The 13,714-nt window shown below is 37.3% G+C and overlaps 2 protein-coding genes across 2 annotated transcripts; one reads left to right on the top strand and one right to left on the bottom strand.

The window, feature by feature from the left end:
• The first annotated feature begins 334 nt into the window (after positions 1–334).
• Positions 335–13,500, top strand: LOC136676735 (DNA topoisomerase 3-beta-1-like). Its single transcript, XM_066653932.1, has 17 exons — positions 335–539; positions 4,018–4,149; positions 4,381–4,487; positions 4,599–4,673; positions 4,756–4,952; positions 5,041–5,197; positions 6,422–6,535; positions 6,638–6,728; positions 6,925–7,079; positions 7,307–7,412; positions 8,154–8,300; positions 8,599–8,772; positions 9,572–9,700; positions 9,918–10,067; positions 10,274–10,374; positions 12,317–12,518; positions 12,936–13,500. The coding sequence occupies exons 1-17, from the start codon at positions 470–472 to the stop codon at positions 13,412–13,414; spliced, it is 2,586 nt and encodes an 861-aa protein (XP_066510029.1). The 5' UTR covers positions 335–469; the 3' UTR covers positions 13,415–13,500.
• On the bottom strand, positions 1,739–3,825 carry LOC136676518 (uncharacterized). Its single transcript, XM_066653607.1, has 4 exons — positions 3,727–3,825; positions 3,513–3,645; positions 2,305–2,539; positions 1,739–1,958 (listed from the first exon to the last, which is right to left on the bottom strand). The coding sequence occupies exons 1-4, from the start codon at positions 3,823–3,825 to the stop codon at positions 1,739–1,741; spliced, it is 687 nt and encodes a 228-aa protein (XP_066509704.1).
• Positions 13,501–13,714: the final 214 nt, after the last annotated feature.

Raw genomic sequence — 13,714 nt, 5'->3', positions numbered from 1 at the left:
ACGTTATCTCTACCATAATGATTATATATTCTTAAACAGAAATGGAAGAATTTCATTTAAAATTTTTCCTTTAATATATTTTAATTTTAAAAAAGAGCTCGTCAAGAGAGATGACATTGTTTTCTTATCCCAATTTGATTTTTTCATTGTAGATGTGAAAAAAAAATATATATATATATATTTTTTTTTTCACATCTACAATGAAAAAATCAAATTGGGAAAAGAAAACCATGTCATCTCTCTTGACGAGGGCTTTGGAGCGAGCGTCACCTGGCGGTCAATGTGTATTTTAATAAGTCTCGAAAACTTTTATTTTGGAAAATCATGACCCGGATGATGAGCGTCTTTCACTTGGTGGTTTGTGTGGTCTCTTTTTAACAGAAACAGACGGCGAGTTTAAAGTGTGGAGTGTTTTTGGGACGGTGTTTAATAACCGAGGCTGAGTTTGTGTAACGCAAAAGCCGGAAAGATGCGGACGGTGTTGATGGTGGCAGAGAAACCTTCACTCGCTCAGTCCATCGCCAAGATCCTCTCTAAAGGTGAGTACAACCACACACTCCTCTATCACAGAGAACCTCACTCCTCTAACACAGAGAACCTCACTCCTCTGACAGAGAACCTCACTCCTCTGACACAGAGAACCTCACACCTCTAACACAGAGAACCTCACTCCTCTGACACAGAGAACCTCACTCCTCTGACACAGAGAACCTCACACCTCTAACACAGAGAACCTCACTCCTCTGACAGAGAACCTCACTCCCCTAACACAGAGAAACTCACACCTCTATCACGTAGAACCCCACTCCTCTATCAGAGAACCCCACTCCTCTATCAGAGAACCCCACTCCTCTATCAGAGAACCACACTCCACTAACACAAAGAACCTCACTCATCTGTCACAGATAACCCCACTCCCCACTCTCTCTCTCTCTCTCTCTCTCTCTCTCTCTCTCTCTCTCTCTCTCTCTCTCTCTCCCTCCCTCTCTCTCTATATATATATATATTCATTCATTCATTCATTCATTCATTATCTGTAACAGCTTATATATAATTCTACTTTGTTTACAGCATCAATTACTGACCGACATTTGTTACAGGACATTGTCCTCAGTTTATTGCATTCAGTTTTAAATTTAGTATAATTAATAATTAATATAGATAAAATCAATATATTTGAAGGTGATGTTATATTTCATATTTGTTCTTAGCAGTTTCTCTGTTGCTTTTATGCTATTGATATGTAGGATTTATATTATATCGACCAAAGTTAAGAAATATATAATGACATAAGTTTTGGCCATATTGTCAAGCACTAGGGGCTGGGATGTCAAGGTAATAACAAAATAATATTTTAAACATTTGAGTTGCTCATTCACAAATTCTACAGCTACATCTGGGAGTGCAAAACATTTTCACACATGAACAAAAAATGTACACAGCTGCAAACCTTTATTAAACATCCACAAACTTGAATATGTGAGAATACATAATATATCATTTACATGTTTACACATTCAGATACATGTATGTTTTTTTTCACATGCACACAAAATGTGATATATTAAATGTATTTGTCATCATTATTTCACAAGCTCAAGCTATTGATGACCTTATTTTGTTTCCATACTTTTAATAAGTAAATGGGAAGGCCTGAAAATGTATTTGTTAGAGCAGAGGGCGATAGCAGCAACAATACTAGCCAATATAAATTAAATAATAATCTATCAAAATGTCTTTAGATCTGTCGTGCTTTTGCACATATACAGGCAATGTTAACAGACTCAAACTCCATCGAGGGGAAGGGACAGCCTGGGTATTTACGGAGGACAGGCATTTTGATAGCAATAGGGACACTCTCCACACTGGCGCCACTCTCAACTCCAGTACACGAGTGACTGGTTAGACAACTGGCTTCATAGATGACCTGTGGCACACGGGTCAGATCACTGGTTTTCCTGCAAATCAGAGGAAATAAATTATAAACACGTTAAACATTATTAATATTATTTTTAACTGTCATAAATGTACAAATTACATTAGTCCATCTATATCTATCAGGGCAGCAGAACATTTTTCTTATATTGATGTGTGTTTTGCCATGCTGCAATGAAAATATTGAACAATGTTACTGTAAGGCAGGTTTTTAGTACATTACCATTTTTTACTGTGTTATACGTGATCGCTTCATCCAGTAACTAAATTATTAGTCTCTGAATATATTTAGAATTATAGTTGTTACAGAGTTTTTCATAGTGGGTTCTGAATAATTAGTACACTTTATAAATTCAGATTGTTACTCACTCATAGGTCCATGCAGCCAGGCTGCGCTCATTGAGTCTGTTGGGCTGGTTAGTAACTTCAGAATAGTATTCCTCCAGACTGTTCAGATTAGCAATACAGACTGAAGATGCTCCTTGAGCCACCAAACACTGATCCCCGATGGGACTGCACCCACTTGGATTTAAGATCAGGAGAGTCAGGGTGAAGAGACCCAGCAGCTGCATGTATAAAGGGAGAGACGGAGACTTGTTGATCACTGTGGATGAGGAATATTGCAAAAAATATGGTGCCACTAAAGACATTTTCATGAATACTTGATATGTCGTTTTCCTGTGATTTCTCAGTTGGAGCACACTATAAGCCCCACTAGTGTCATGTAAAACACTATCTTTTGATTATCATGCAGTTGGAATTGAATATGGAATTATGTATTTTATTCCTAACTCTTAAATAATAGACAAGTTTATGTACACTTACATTCAGAGCTACATAAGCTAGTCAATAATTATGTTTAGGATAAATAACTAAATATATATAAAAACCTAAAAATATTAAGATATAAACAAGAGTCAGAGTTGAGCTGAGATCAAATGAGGATTGTTCACAGTGGTGGTCATAGGAGTGAGACATTCAGAGTGTTTAAGGCAGAGGTGGGCAATCTTATCCGCAAAGGGCCGGTGTGGCTGCTGGTTTTTGTTCCAACCAACCAGGAGGTCACATGATCTGTTGTTTTCCTGAGACCAACTAATTAAAGGAGTGAAATTATGTGTGCTCTGGCCTGAGTGGACTAAAATCCAGCAGCTACACCGGCCCTTTGCGGATAAGATTGCCCAACCCAAGATTGTCCCAAGTTTTGTACAAATACGCTGCCTAATGGTGAAGAGATGTTTTATGATAGTTTTGAGGCTTCTTTAAAATCTGAAGCATCTAAAAGCAATGGGCACTTAGCAATGTTAACAAATATAAGAGCATGCTTTCTTTTAATACGTATTATTTGCATTGCATGTTTAAATTGTTTGAAATTTAAACCTTTAAGAACCATATATATATATTTTACATTCTATTACTAAGTTTCTACACAAGGGATATAAGAAATATCTCTTGACCTGCAGCACTGCAGAGTTTAGCAGTCTACTTTACGGAAGACATCTAATTCAACTTATTGAAGTTAAACCTTTTTATTTAAAAAAAAAAAAAAAAAAAAAAAAAAGGAAAAATCAGTTCCAGACCTGTAGCTGATGCATTCTGTTGTGTAGCGCTGTGGAGGATTGTAGCAGAGCTGGTGATGTGCGGGCAGCCTGAGGGGAGCTGGAGGATGATGCTGGTGTTTTGTCCTCCTCTCGGGCCTATATTTATGTGTCTCTGTATGAATGGTTGAGACCAGTAGAAACGTGGGGTTATATGGCGGACATGGAGGGGCCAGGGGTGTTTACATCATGTCACAGCCCCTCGCTCATTATTCAGTCTCCCACGCAATGATCTTCGCGTAAATGCAAGCTCAGCCTTGAGTGAAGCATGGTAACCGCTAGTCATCATCGTCATCCTGAGTTTAGATCTGTCTATGAATGACTGAGTGCATTTTAGGGGTGAGTGAAAGGAAATGGATGCATAATTAGAAGCACTCTGCTGCTGCTCTTTAAAAGTTTTTTTCTTGTGTTTCACCTGCTTGGCTGCTGGAGGTCAACTTATTAATCAGTTTGAGATCATGACCTGATGTCAACCGTCTTCCCACAGGTAGCTGTTCTAGCCGTAAAGGTCTGAATGTAGCGTGCTCAGTGCACGAGTACATGGGGAGCTTCATGGGCCAAAGTGTGCGCTTTAAGATGACATCGGTGTGTGGTCATGTCATGAGTTTAGATTTCACCGGTAAGTCATTTGCTTATTTGTCATAACTTTTATTTTAATAATAAGTATTTTAATTCTAAAAATATTTTATAATTATTATTGTTTTAGATTTTTATTAATTGTATTATTATTATTTTGTACAAATTGTCAGTTGGTAATGTTGTACAGATGATTTAAGCTGGCGCTTCTCTACTCACTTTACCCTGTTCTCCATGTGTACTTCACTATGATTTGGACACTGTTCACTGAAAGGGAAATACAATAACTGGGACAAAGTGGATCCTGCTGAACTGTTCAGCAAAGCACCAACAGAGAAGAAAGAAGCTAATCCTAAACTCAATATGGTCAAGTTCTTACAGGTGCCACTTCTGAATCCTTATGTCAGTGTAAAGCTGAAGATGTGCATGAAAATGAATAGCTTGTTATTAAATAAAAATCCATCTTCCTGATATTGTTCTCACCATTCACAGGTTGAAGCCAAAGGTTGTGACTATGTTGTCTTGTGGCTGGATTGTGATAAAGAAGGAGAGAACATTTGTTTTGAGGTAAGTCATAATTTACTATATCCCTGGATAAGTGAAAGAAATTAAATGTAAAAGATGTATGTCTTGATTTGTTATATTTTAGGTCTTGGATGCCATTCAACCAGTAATGAATAAACTGCACAGTAATGAGAGAACTATTTACCGTGCAAAGTTCAGCTCAATCACAGAGACGGACATCTGGAATGCCATGAACCGACTGGGAGAACCAAATAAGAATGAGGCTCTATCTGTGGATGCTCGGCAGGAGCTGGATCTCCGCATTGGCTGTGCTTTCACAAGGTATTACGGCTTTATTAGGTACTACAGACTGCGTTATTACTCTACTGTATGTAGTATATGGGCCTATAAAATATTCTGTGTTTTTCAGATTCCAGACCAAGTACTTCCAGGGAAAATATGGCAATTTAGACTCCTCTCTCATTTCATTCGGCCCATGCCAGACACCAACTCTTGGCTTCTGTGTAGAGCGTCATGACAAAATCCAGTCTTTCAAACCTGAGACATTTTGGGTCATACAGGCCAAGGTCAGCTTCCTGTTATTTTATTTGTAAAAATGGTTTGTACAATCGCATTCCACATATCCGGTCAAAATTCTGTAAGCACAATGAAATCTTTTGACATTTTTACATCTGGATGATCATCCACAGTCCCATATTACAGTACCAAACTAACATTTTAGTACTTTTTCCTTGTCATTTTGGCACTTTGTTTTTTCAAAATGTTTGATTAGTGACTGTTTACTGAGAAAAGCTTAAAGCAGTTAAAGTTGCTGTATACAATTTCAGTCCAATACACACTTAGTAAATTCAGCAGATATTTCCTTAGTTTGCTAGTTGTTTGGTCTGTTTGTGTGCTGGAAAATAACCCTTTTTAAGTGAGCCTTGGTTCTGTAAGTGGCTCAGACAGAGAAACACAAGTATTCTAGCCAATCAGCAGCAGGTGTTCATACTCATGCACAGGACAAGAGAAGGGGAGGGGCAGGGGAGTGTATTGTGAGTATTGTATGTCCCATTGCTACAGAAATGTGTGTCTATGAAATGTAGCACCTAGCTAATGAATTCTGGCATTATAAACATTTTTGAAAGAATGTGTTCTAAAATGTTCGCATACATCAGCAAATGTTTTTGGGATGAAATACAACAGAGATTGCAAGCCAGGCCCTCTGATCTAAAATCAGTGTCGTATCTCACAAATACTCTTCTGGAAGACTGGGCAGAGTTTCACACCGACACACTCCAGAATCTTGTAAGAAGTCTTCAGAGCAGTGGAAGCTGGTATTGCTGCAAACGTGGCACCATCTCTGTATGAATGCATATGGATTTAGAATGGGTTTCAAAATCTTCTGTAGGTATGATGTGCAGGTGTTCCAATAGTTTTGTATATAAAGTTTATGTGATGCCATTATAAAACATGGAAAAATGGATGTATGGGAGAAAACATTATCAGGTTAATTCCAAACTACAGTGAATGCTCTCTTTTTTAGTATCTTTATATAAGGTCTATTATAGAACTTTGTACATGTCATATTTATTTTCATGAATTAATAGCCGCAAAGAAATCTAGACATTAAGCTCTATTATTTATTTATTTATATATATATATATATATATATATATATATATATATATATATATATATATATATAAACTTCTGTAATTCCCAGGTGAGCACTGACATTTAAGTGCTGAAAAAATGTTGCTAATGAATTTGTTCTTTTATTTGATTTTTTTTTCCTTATTTAAAAACAGGTTTTTAAAGGGAAGGAGAGTCCAATCACATTGGACTGGGACCGTGTGCGAGTGTTTGACAGAGAAATCGGTCAGATGTTTGTCAGTATGACAAAGACAGCAAGAGAAGCTGTGGTGTGTGCTTTTGCCCCTTAGGTTTATAATGAATATTTAGGCTAATTGCTGTACAGTTAATATGCACTTTTCATAGCACTGAGACAACTTTCTGTTCGTCAGGTTGAGTCAGTCAGTAAGAAAGAGAAAGCCAAGCAGAGACCTCTTGCCTTGAACACAGTGGAGATGTTACGAGTGGCCAGTTCCGCTTTAGGTAAGCAGCCTCTTCCAAAACACTTATTTTGAAAGATGAGCCGGGTTATCTTATATATTCTACACTGCCAAGGAGAAAGAAATGTTATCTTTTGTGTAAAAAAAAAAAAAAACAACCAAAAAAAAAACAGTCTGACTGCATGCATATGGGTCTTGTTTTCCTGAATGTCACTAAGGTTTTGTGTTTGTGTGTATAGGAATGGGTCCGCAGCATACCATGCAGATAGCAGAGCGGTTGTACACGCAAGGCTATATAAGCTACCCTCGCACAGAGACCACTCACTACCCTGAAAATTTTGACCTTAAAGGGACACTCAGACAGCAGGCCAACAACTCTTTTTGGGCAGAAACCGTGAGTCTTATAATCGTCACATTCACTCTGTTATGTCTGTTATTTCTGGTTTGGTAAATTGTGGAGTGTCTCACTGACCCTCGTATTTTGTATATCAGTATAGGAGAAGGACAACAATAATGAAAACATGTAAAAGGAATTTAACAATTTAATATAACAAGATACAAGTAGATGGTGTTTAAACTATACTCCTTTTTGTGTCCGTACCTGTGTGAATTTCACTAAAGGTGAAAGCTTTGCTATCTGAAGGCATAAACCGGCCAAGGAAAGGAGTGGATGCAGGGGACCACCCCCCAATAACCCCTATGAGGTCTGCCTCTGAGGGCGAGCTTGGTAAGACCTCTCTTTGTGACACCGTTTCTGATTTTTAAAAAAGCATTTGTAATGTTCTGAATTAGAAGGTAAGTTTACAGGACCATTTATTCATGTTTACCCACATTCAGTATTTAAGCCATTATCACTTATGTAGTCTTTACACATCCAGTCAAAACAATCTGTTGACACAAAGCTGTAACATTTAAGGAAAAGTATAATCTTGAGAATGTGCATCATTATGGGCTTTTAACAGTGTTTTGCCTTTTTAAACAATATAGTGCCAAATATTGTTTAGTTTAAGAAAAAATTATTATAAATTAGGCTTTGCTTGACACTTTGAAGTCTTTATACACTTTTGACTGGAAGTAGTGCTGCTACCTTGTATAAGTCACTGATAGTTAATGCTTTATGACATGTACTGATGCCTCTCGTATATTTGAGTGCTATACTTATTCTAGATTTAAATATAAATATGTAAATAAATTTAGAAGATTCTGAAGAGGGCAGCCCTGTGAAGGACTGGCGCCCCCTCCAGGGTGTATTCCCGCCTTGCGCCCAATGATTCCAGGTAGGCTCTGGACCCCCCGCGACCCTAAATTGGATAAGCGGTTACAGATAATGGATGGATGGATGAAGAGGGCAACCTTTTCTCTAGGTTTAGGTGGCCAGTAGGTCGCATTGTAAATTCAGAATGTCACACAGCATTTACTAACCTGAAATATTTTTAAACTGAGTGTTCTGTTTTTTCTTACTTTACAGGCAGTGATGGGTGGCGTCTGTATGAGTACATCACACGACACTTTATAGCTACAGTCAGCCATGACTGCAAATATCTGCAGACCACCATCACCTTCAGAATTGGGACAGAGGGCTTCTCCTGCACTGGGAAGACTCTAATCTCTGCTGGTAAGTGCCTCTACAGAAGGGCCGTTTTACCTCTATGATTACTGTGGTCAGTTCTTTGCAATTTAAATATGTTAGTAGAAACAAATCATTAATAAACCAGATTGTAGTATCTGGTGTCCAGTTAAACACTGAAACGATTTGCAACTTGTTTGACAAATGTGATATGTATTCAAAGTTTAGAATTTTGTTTTATTTAAAGCACTCTTTAAGAATAAGCGGGGTTCTGGGACTTGAGCACTACAGGATTATAGAAAAGCTGACCTGTGTGTGCGTGTATGATTATGGGCTCACCCTCTAGGTTTTACCGAGGTCATGCCATGGCAGGGTATTCCGCTGGAGGAAGCTTTGCCAACTTGTGAGAAAGGAGATACTTTTACTGTGGATGAGATCAAACTGCTGGAGAAACAAACCAGCCCACCAGATTATCTCACCGAGGCTGAGCTCATCACACTCATGGAGAAACACGGAATTGGTGAGAAGCTAATGCTTGATTATACTAAACAGTAAACAAATGTAAATTCACTCAATACTTTGTGTAAGCTACATAATAACATAAATAAATAATAAATAATTTATAAAATAAATAAATAAATAAATAAAATAAATAAATCCCATAACGTAAATATGGGAGAAAGTGGGGCAAATATTTAGCCTTACTAGACAAAGGAAATTAATAACAGTGGGGAGATGCATGGTTTGTTTCATGTGTTATGTTGTAATTGAAACATGGACAAAAGTAGTGTTTACAATATGCAAGGATACTACATTATTATTATTATTATATGTTTTTTATAAGTGTGTGTGTGTGTGTGTGTGTACCAAAGTATCTGTGGTTAGACTTTTGTTTATTAGTATTTATGTCCAAAGCAGAAGAGGACTTTGTGGAATTGTGCAGGTGTTAATAAACAAAACTGACAGGGGAGGGGAGTTGGTGAGATGATAGGGGGGTTTGTGGTATTTTTCAGTCATGTATTTGTTGTATATTATGTATTGTTTATAAATGAAAAAGAATTGTTTATTTAAAAAAAAATAATAAGAAGAATTGTGGCAACATTCGTACAGGTTTTCTACTCTAAAATATGTCTTGATAAATTGATGAATTTTTGATTTGGAATCATATGGCAATATGTATAACTATAGACAATACATCATCAAGCCCCATCTTCCAACATAGTTAGCTATGGTATTTGGTATGATAAATTCCATGCTGTGGTATTTTCTATGTATTCAGTTACTATGTTTGCTGTGTCCATTTGTTTTATATTGTCCAGGTACTGATGCAAGTATCCCTGTCCACATCAATAATATCTGTCAGAGGAATTATGTAACTGTGGAGAGTGGGCGTAAACTGAAACCCACCAATTTGGGCATTGTCCTTGTTCATGGCTACTACAAGATAGGTGAGAAGAAATTATTTTGCTAGGCTTATGCATGTTTCATCACTCAATAAAAAACCTTTCTCAATTGTGTTAGTCTTGTTTTGTTAATGCTATTGTATTTCTGTGTAAAATTATTTCTTGTTTCTTTGTTTGTATTTGTTGATATTATATCCACATTAGATCTCATATCTGAGTAAGTTTACTGTCTGTTCATCTATTTATTATGTATACATGTTAGATGTGGAATTGGTGTTGCCCACAATCCGGAGTGCTGTGGAGAAGCAGCTGAATCTTATCGCTCTGGGGAAAGCAAACTTTCACCAAGTTCTTCAGCACACACTTGACATCTTTAAGAGGAAGTTTCACTACTTCGTTGACTCTATTGCTGGTATGTTTTTCCAGTTTAACTTAAAATGAATAGACATATGACTTCAGTTCTACTTTTGCCATCATTGTTTCCAAAAACTCCCTTAAGAAAACCAAAATCCCTTAAGAAAACCTAAAAGTCTAATCACTGCATCTCTGTCCACATTACCCTTGTCAGTATTGTTTATAACTGCTAATGAAGGGTTGTTAATTCTGTGTGTTGGTTAGGTATGGATGAGCTCATGGAGGTATCCTTCTCACCCATTGCTGCTACCGGGAAGCCACACTCACGCTGTGGAAAGTGCCATCGGTTCATGAAGTACATTCAGGTAGAGTACAGGGAAGCAAAATTCCAGCACGGATTTCTAACATGTTTTTGAAAAATTGCTATTTTACATTTTTCTACTTAAAACGTCTCCCTCCATTCAAAGAGATAAAACCTGGTCTTTTATGAGTGGACATAACTCTCCGGGGTCATTGCCTAGATGGCTGCTGAATGTACAGACATTCCTATGAGAGTTTTGACACCCACATTTCAGGGTGTTTGTGGAGTTTCGATCATACACACAGTCATTCTGACAGAATGCAATATGCCAAAAGACACAACATCCATTCTGCTCATTTATTTCATGATAAAGATAAATCACTTATTTCACAACTTTAAATGATTACATAAGCAGAGGGAGAGGAATCAGGGAAAGCATAAATTTTTCAATGATTGAAAAATTATTGGTAGATCAATCAGTTGTATAAATATCTGTTAGTTTCAAAACCTCTAAAGTGAGATTCTAGGCTAGAATATTGCAGAATATATTTTATTCTTTTATGCACAGTTTAAAACATGAGAAGTTGGTTCTTAAGAAACCAGCGCACACTCATAATTTATATATTATTCATCCACATGTTTGAGCTGACAAAAGACACGGGCCAAACAGATGGGTCTGTTTATAAAGCAAAACCTGACGTCTATTGATACAAAACATACCATACAGAGATTCACATACCATACATAAAAAACACAGAGCATATTACTTCAGCAGAGACAAACAGCTCATGATGTAAGGTGGTTCTAATCCATTCAATACATTACAAATCAGTCCTTGGAAGCTGTAAGTCAGTGTTTCAATGTTTTAGTGTGTTACAAAAGTCAAGTCGTGAGAAAACAAACCTTACATCAGTCTCAAGCAATTTTTCTTAAGTGAAAAAGGTGTATACAATATCCATCCACATAGGACTGAAGAAGCTTCGTATATGCTAAAACCATGGTGACTGCTGAAATTCAAATAAATTACATTTAAAAATGCTTTTGCGTTACTATTGTAATTATTTTATTTTACACACTTATTTATGCACACTTAAGGAAAAAAAAGTAATTTGTGTTTGTCATCCCTTAGGTCCTGAAACAATCAGAATAATTTAACTGCTCGAATACTTATTTTACTTGAATATGTGAGATTTTTTTGAGAACATTTTAATATGCAGAGCACCAAATGGAACTGGTTTGACACTAACTTCAAAATTCACTGCTTTTCATCACAATGTCCTGTTTGTTTCATAGAGTATTATTGGATGTTTTAAGGAAGGGTTTTCTATTCTATTTATTCCTATCAGTTGTTGATAGCAGTCTTTTCTGAGTGAGACCCAAATTGTTGCATAAGGCCAGATATCAGAATAATGCAGTGCATCAGAATGACGTCATTCAAAGTTTAGAAAACACCATAGATATGGTGATGATGTCCTCTGTGGCAGGTAATGACCTTCAGCATGAGGAAGGAGAGATACGCTTACGTGGGCAGAGCTTTTAAATCCTCTAGTTACAAATGAATGAAAGCCAATAATACTGCTTTTTTATTTTTTTAAATGTCATGAATAAATCATATTCACTTGTGAAGCAATGCTTTCATTCCATTTTTCCACATTATAACAGACCTTGATGATTGTCTTTGAACGTTGAGGACTTCTGGCTGAATGACGTTACACATGCGTCTTCATGAGCTTAGACATGCAGTTGCTCCCAATCTTCTTAAAATGGACCTTGATTTTTATTTATGCATATGCATTTATTAAATAATTCTATGCCAAATCAGGCTGCTCTCATTCAAATCTTAGACCATGGTTAAGTTGCATATTTGTAAAGAACTGATGGCCACTAGAGAATGTAATGAGTAAAACAGACAGAAAATAGACAGAAGGAAGGAAAGAAAGACAAAGAAAAGGAAGGAAATGGACACTCCCTCTGTTTATCATCCTTGTCTCATGTGTCTTTCGCAGGCGAAACCGAGTCGTCTGCACTGCTCTCACTGTGATGAAACATACAGTCTTCCTCAGAATGGAGCCATTAAATTGTATAAGGAACTGAAGTGTCCTCTGGATGAGTTTGAGTTGGTGCTGTGGACCTCTGGCTCCAGGGGCAAAAGTTACCCCCTCTGCCCTTATTGTTTTAGCAACCCCCCCTTCAGAGACATGAAGAAAGGTACTATAGTCATTATCACATTCATCATTTTTACTTTACTCAGTAATGTATGAGTGGGGGCTGAAATCCAATTGTACATTTATTCAAGAGAAAAGGAGTCAACATTTACATCTCCAGGGAACATAAAATATTGCCTTTTTCAACTAATTTTACTGTGTAATTTTTATGTTCTCTGAGATTAATATGTTAAGAACAAAAAGCAAAACAAAAAAAACATTAGACAACACATGCCATAACTTTTTTAAAGTAAATTTTTATGTTTTTGGATTTTTTTTAAACCTAGTATGCAAATAAATAGAAATATATTTATTAAAACATGCAAAAGTGTGTTTTCTCTTCAGGATGTGAACATGACTGAGGTGTTGTTGTGAAGCCTTTTGTAAAGACCCCCAAATAATTTCTCTCCCCCTCTTGCAGGTATGGGCTGTAACGAGTGCACTCATCCCTCCTGTCCGCACTCTCTGAACTCTCTGGGAATTGGTCAGTGTGTGGAGTGTGAGACAGGTGTTCTCGTTTTTGACCCAAACTCTGGCCCCAAGTGGCGCATGGCCTGCAACAAGTGCAACGTTGTGGTGCATTTCTTTGAGCAGGCCCACAAAGTGCAGGTTTCTCAGGAGAGCTGTGAGTCATGCGAGGCCTCGCTCGTGATGGTGGACTTCCACAAAGCTCGCTCACCACTGGCTGACGGAGAGACGCAACACACTGGTTGTGTCTTCTGCGACACAGTCTTTCAAGACCTGGTGGAGCTCAAACATGCCACCATGCGTCATCCCATGCACCGGGGGGGTGGAACTCGCAGGGGAAGGGGAAGGGGCAAAGGGAGGCGACCAGGTGGAAGAGGGAATCCTAAAAAACCTAAAGACAAAATGGCAGCTTTGGCAGCTTACTTTGTATAGATTTGTAAAACACTGCAAATGTGTGCCTGTGTCTAAAATGTCACACTGTACCAAAGCAAAAATAAAGCAAACAAATGAGAAGCATACATTATCTATAGCAAAAGAAAACATCAATAAATATGTAGATAAAATAAAATGTCTGTTATGTGCTGATTTGTTATTGCATTAGCTTGTATCTGTACAGTATTTTTGTATGTACTGTCTGGTAGAATGAATATATGAACTTAATGCATATTTACCACTTTGAGTTACTGCATTTTTGGAGTGATATTACTGGTCAGATGTTATCAGAGCTTGAAC

The sequence above is a fragment of the Hoplias malabaricus genome, chromosome X2, assembly GCF_029633855.1.
Source record: "Hoplias malabaricus isolate fHopMal1 chromosome X2, fHopMal1.hap1, whole genome shotgun sequence".
In the NCBI taxonomy this organism is placed as follows: domain Eukaryota; kingdom Metazoa; phylum Chordata; class Actinopteri; order Characiformes; family Erythrinidae; genus Hoplias; species Hoplias malabaricus.
The sequence above is the reverse complement of the archived record's forward strand: the minus strand, read 5'-3'. Positions and strand labels throughout refer to the sequence as shown.

Excerpts from the sequence above, each read along its gene's own strand:
- LOC136676735 (XM_066653932.1), top strand. The coding sequence starts at position 470 with ATGCGGACGGTGTTGATGGTGGCAGAGAAACCTTCACTCGCTCAGTCC. Across the intron at positions 4,953-5,040 it reads ATTGGCTGTGCTTTCACAAG|ATTCCAGACCAAGTACTTCC; the intron begins GTATTACGGCTT and ends TGTGTTTTTCAG. Across the intron at positions 9,701-9,917 it reads TCATGGCTACTACAAGATAG|ATGTGGAATTGGTGTTGCCC; the intron begins GTGAGAAGAAAT and ends TATACATGTTAG.
- LOC136676518 (XM_066653607.1), bottom strand. The coding sequence starts at position 3,825 with ATGACGATGATGACTAGCGGTTACCATGCTTCACTCAAGGCTGAGCTT. Across the intron at positions 2,540-3,512 it reads ACAGAATGCATCAGCTACAG|TGATCAACAAGTCTCCGTCT; the intron begins GTCTGGAACTGA and ends CCTCATCCACAG. Across the intron at positions 1,959-2,304 it reads CTGGCTGCATGGACCTATGA|GAAAACCAGTGATCTGACCC; the intron begins GTGAGTAACAAT and ends TCTGATTTGCAG.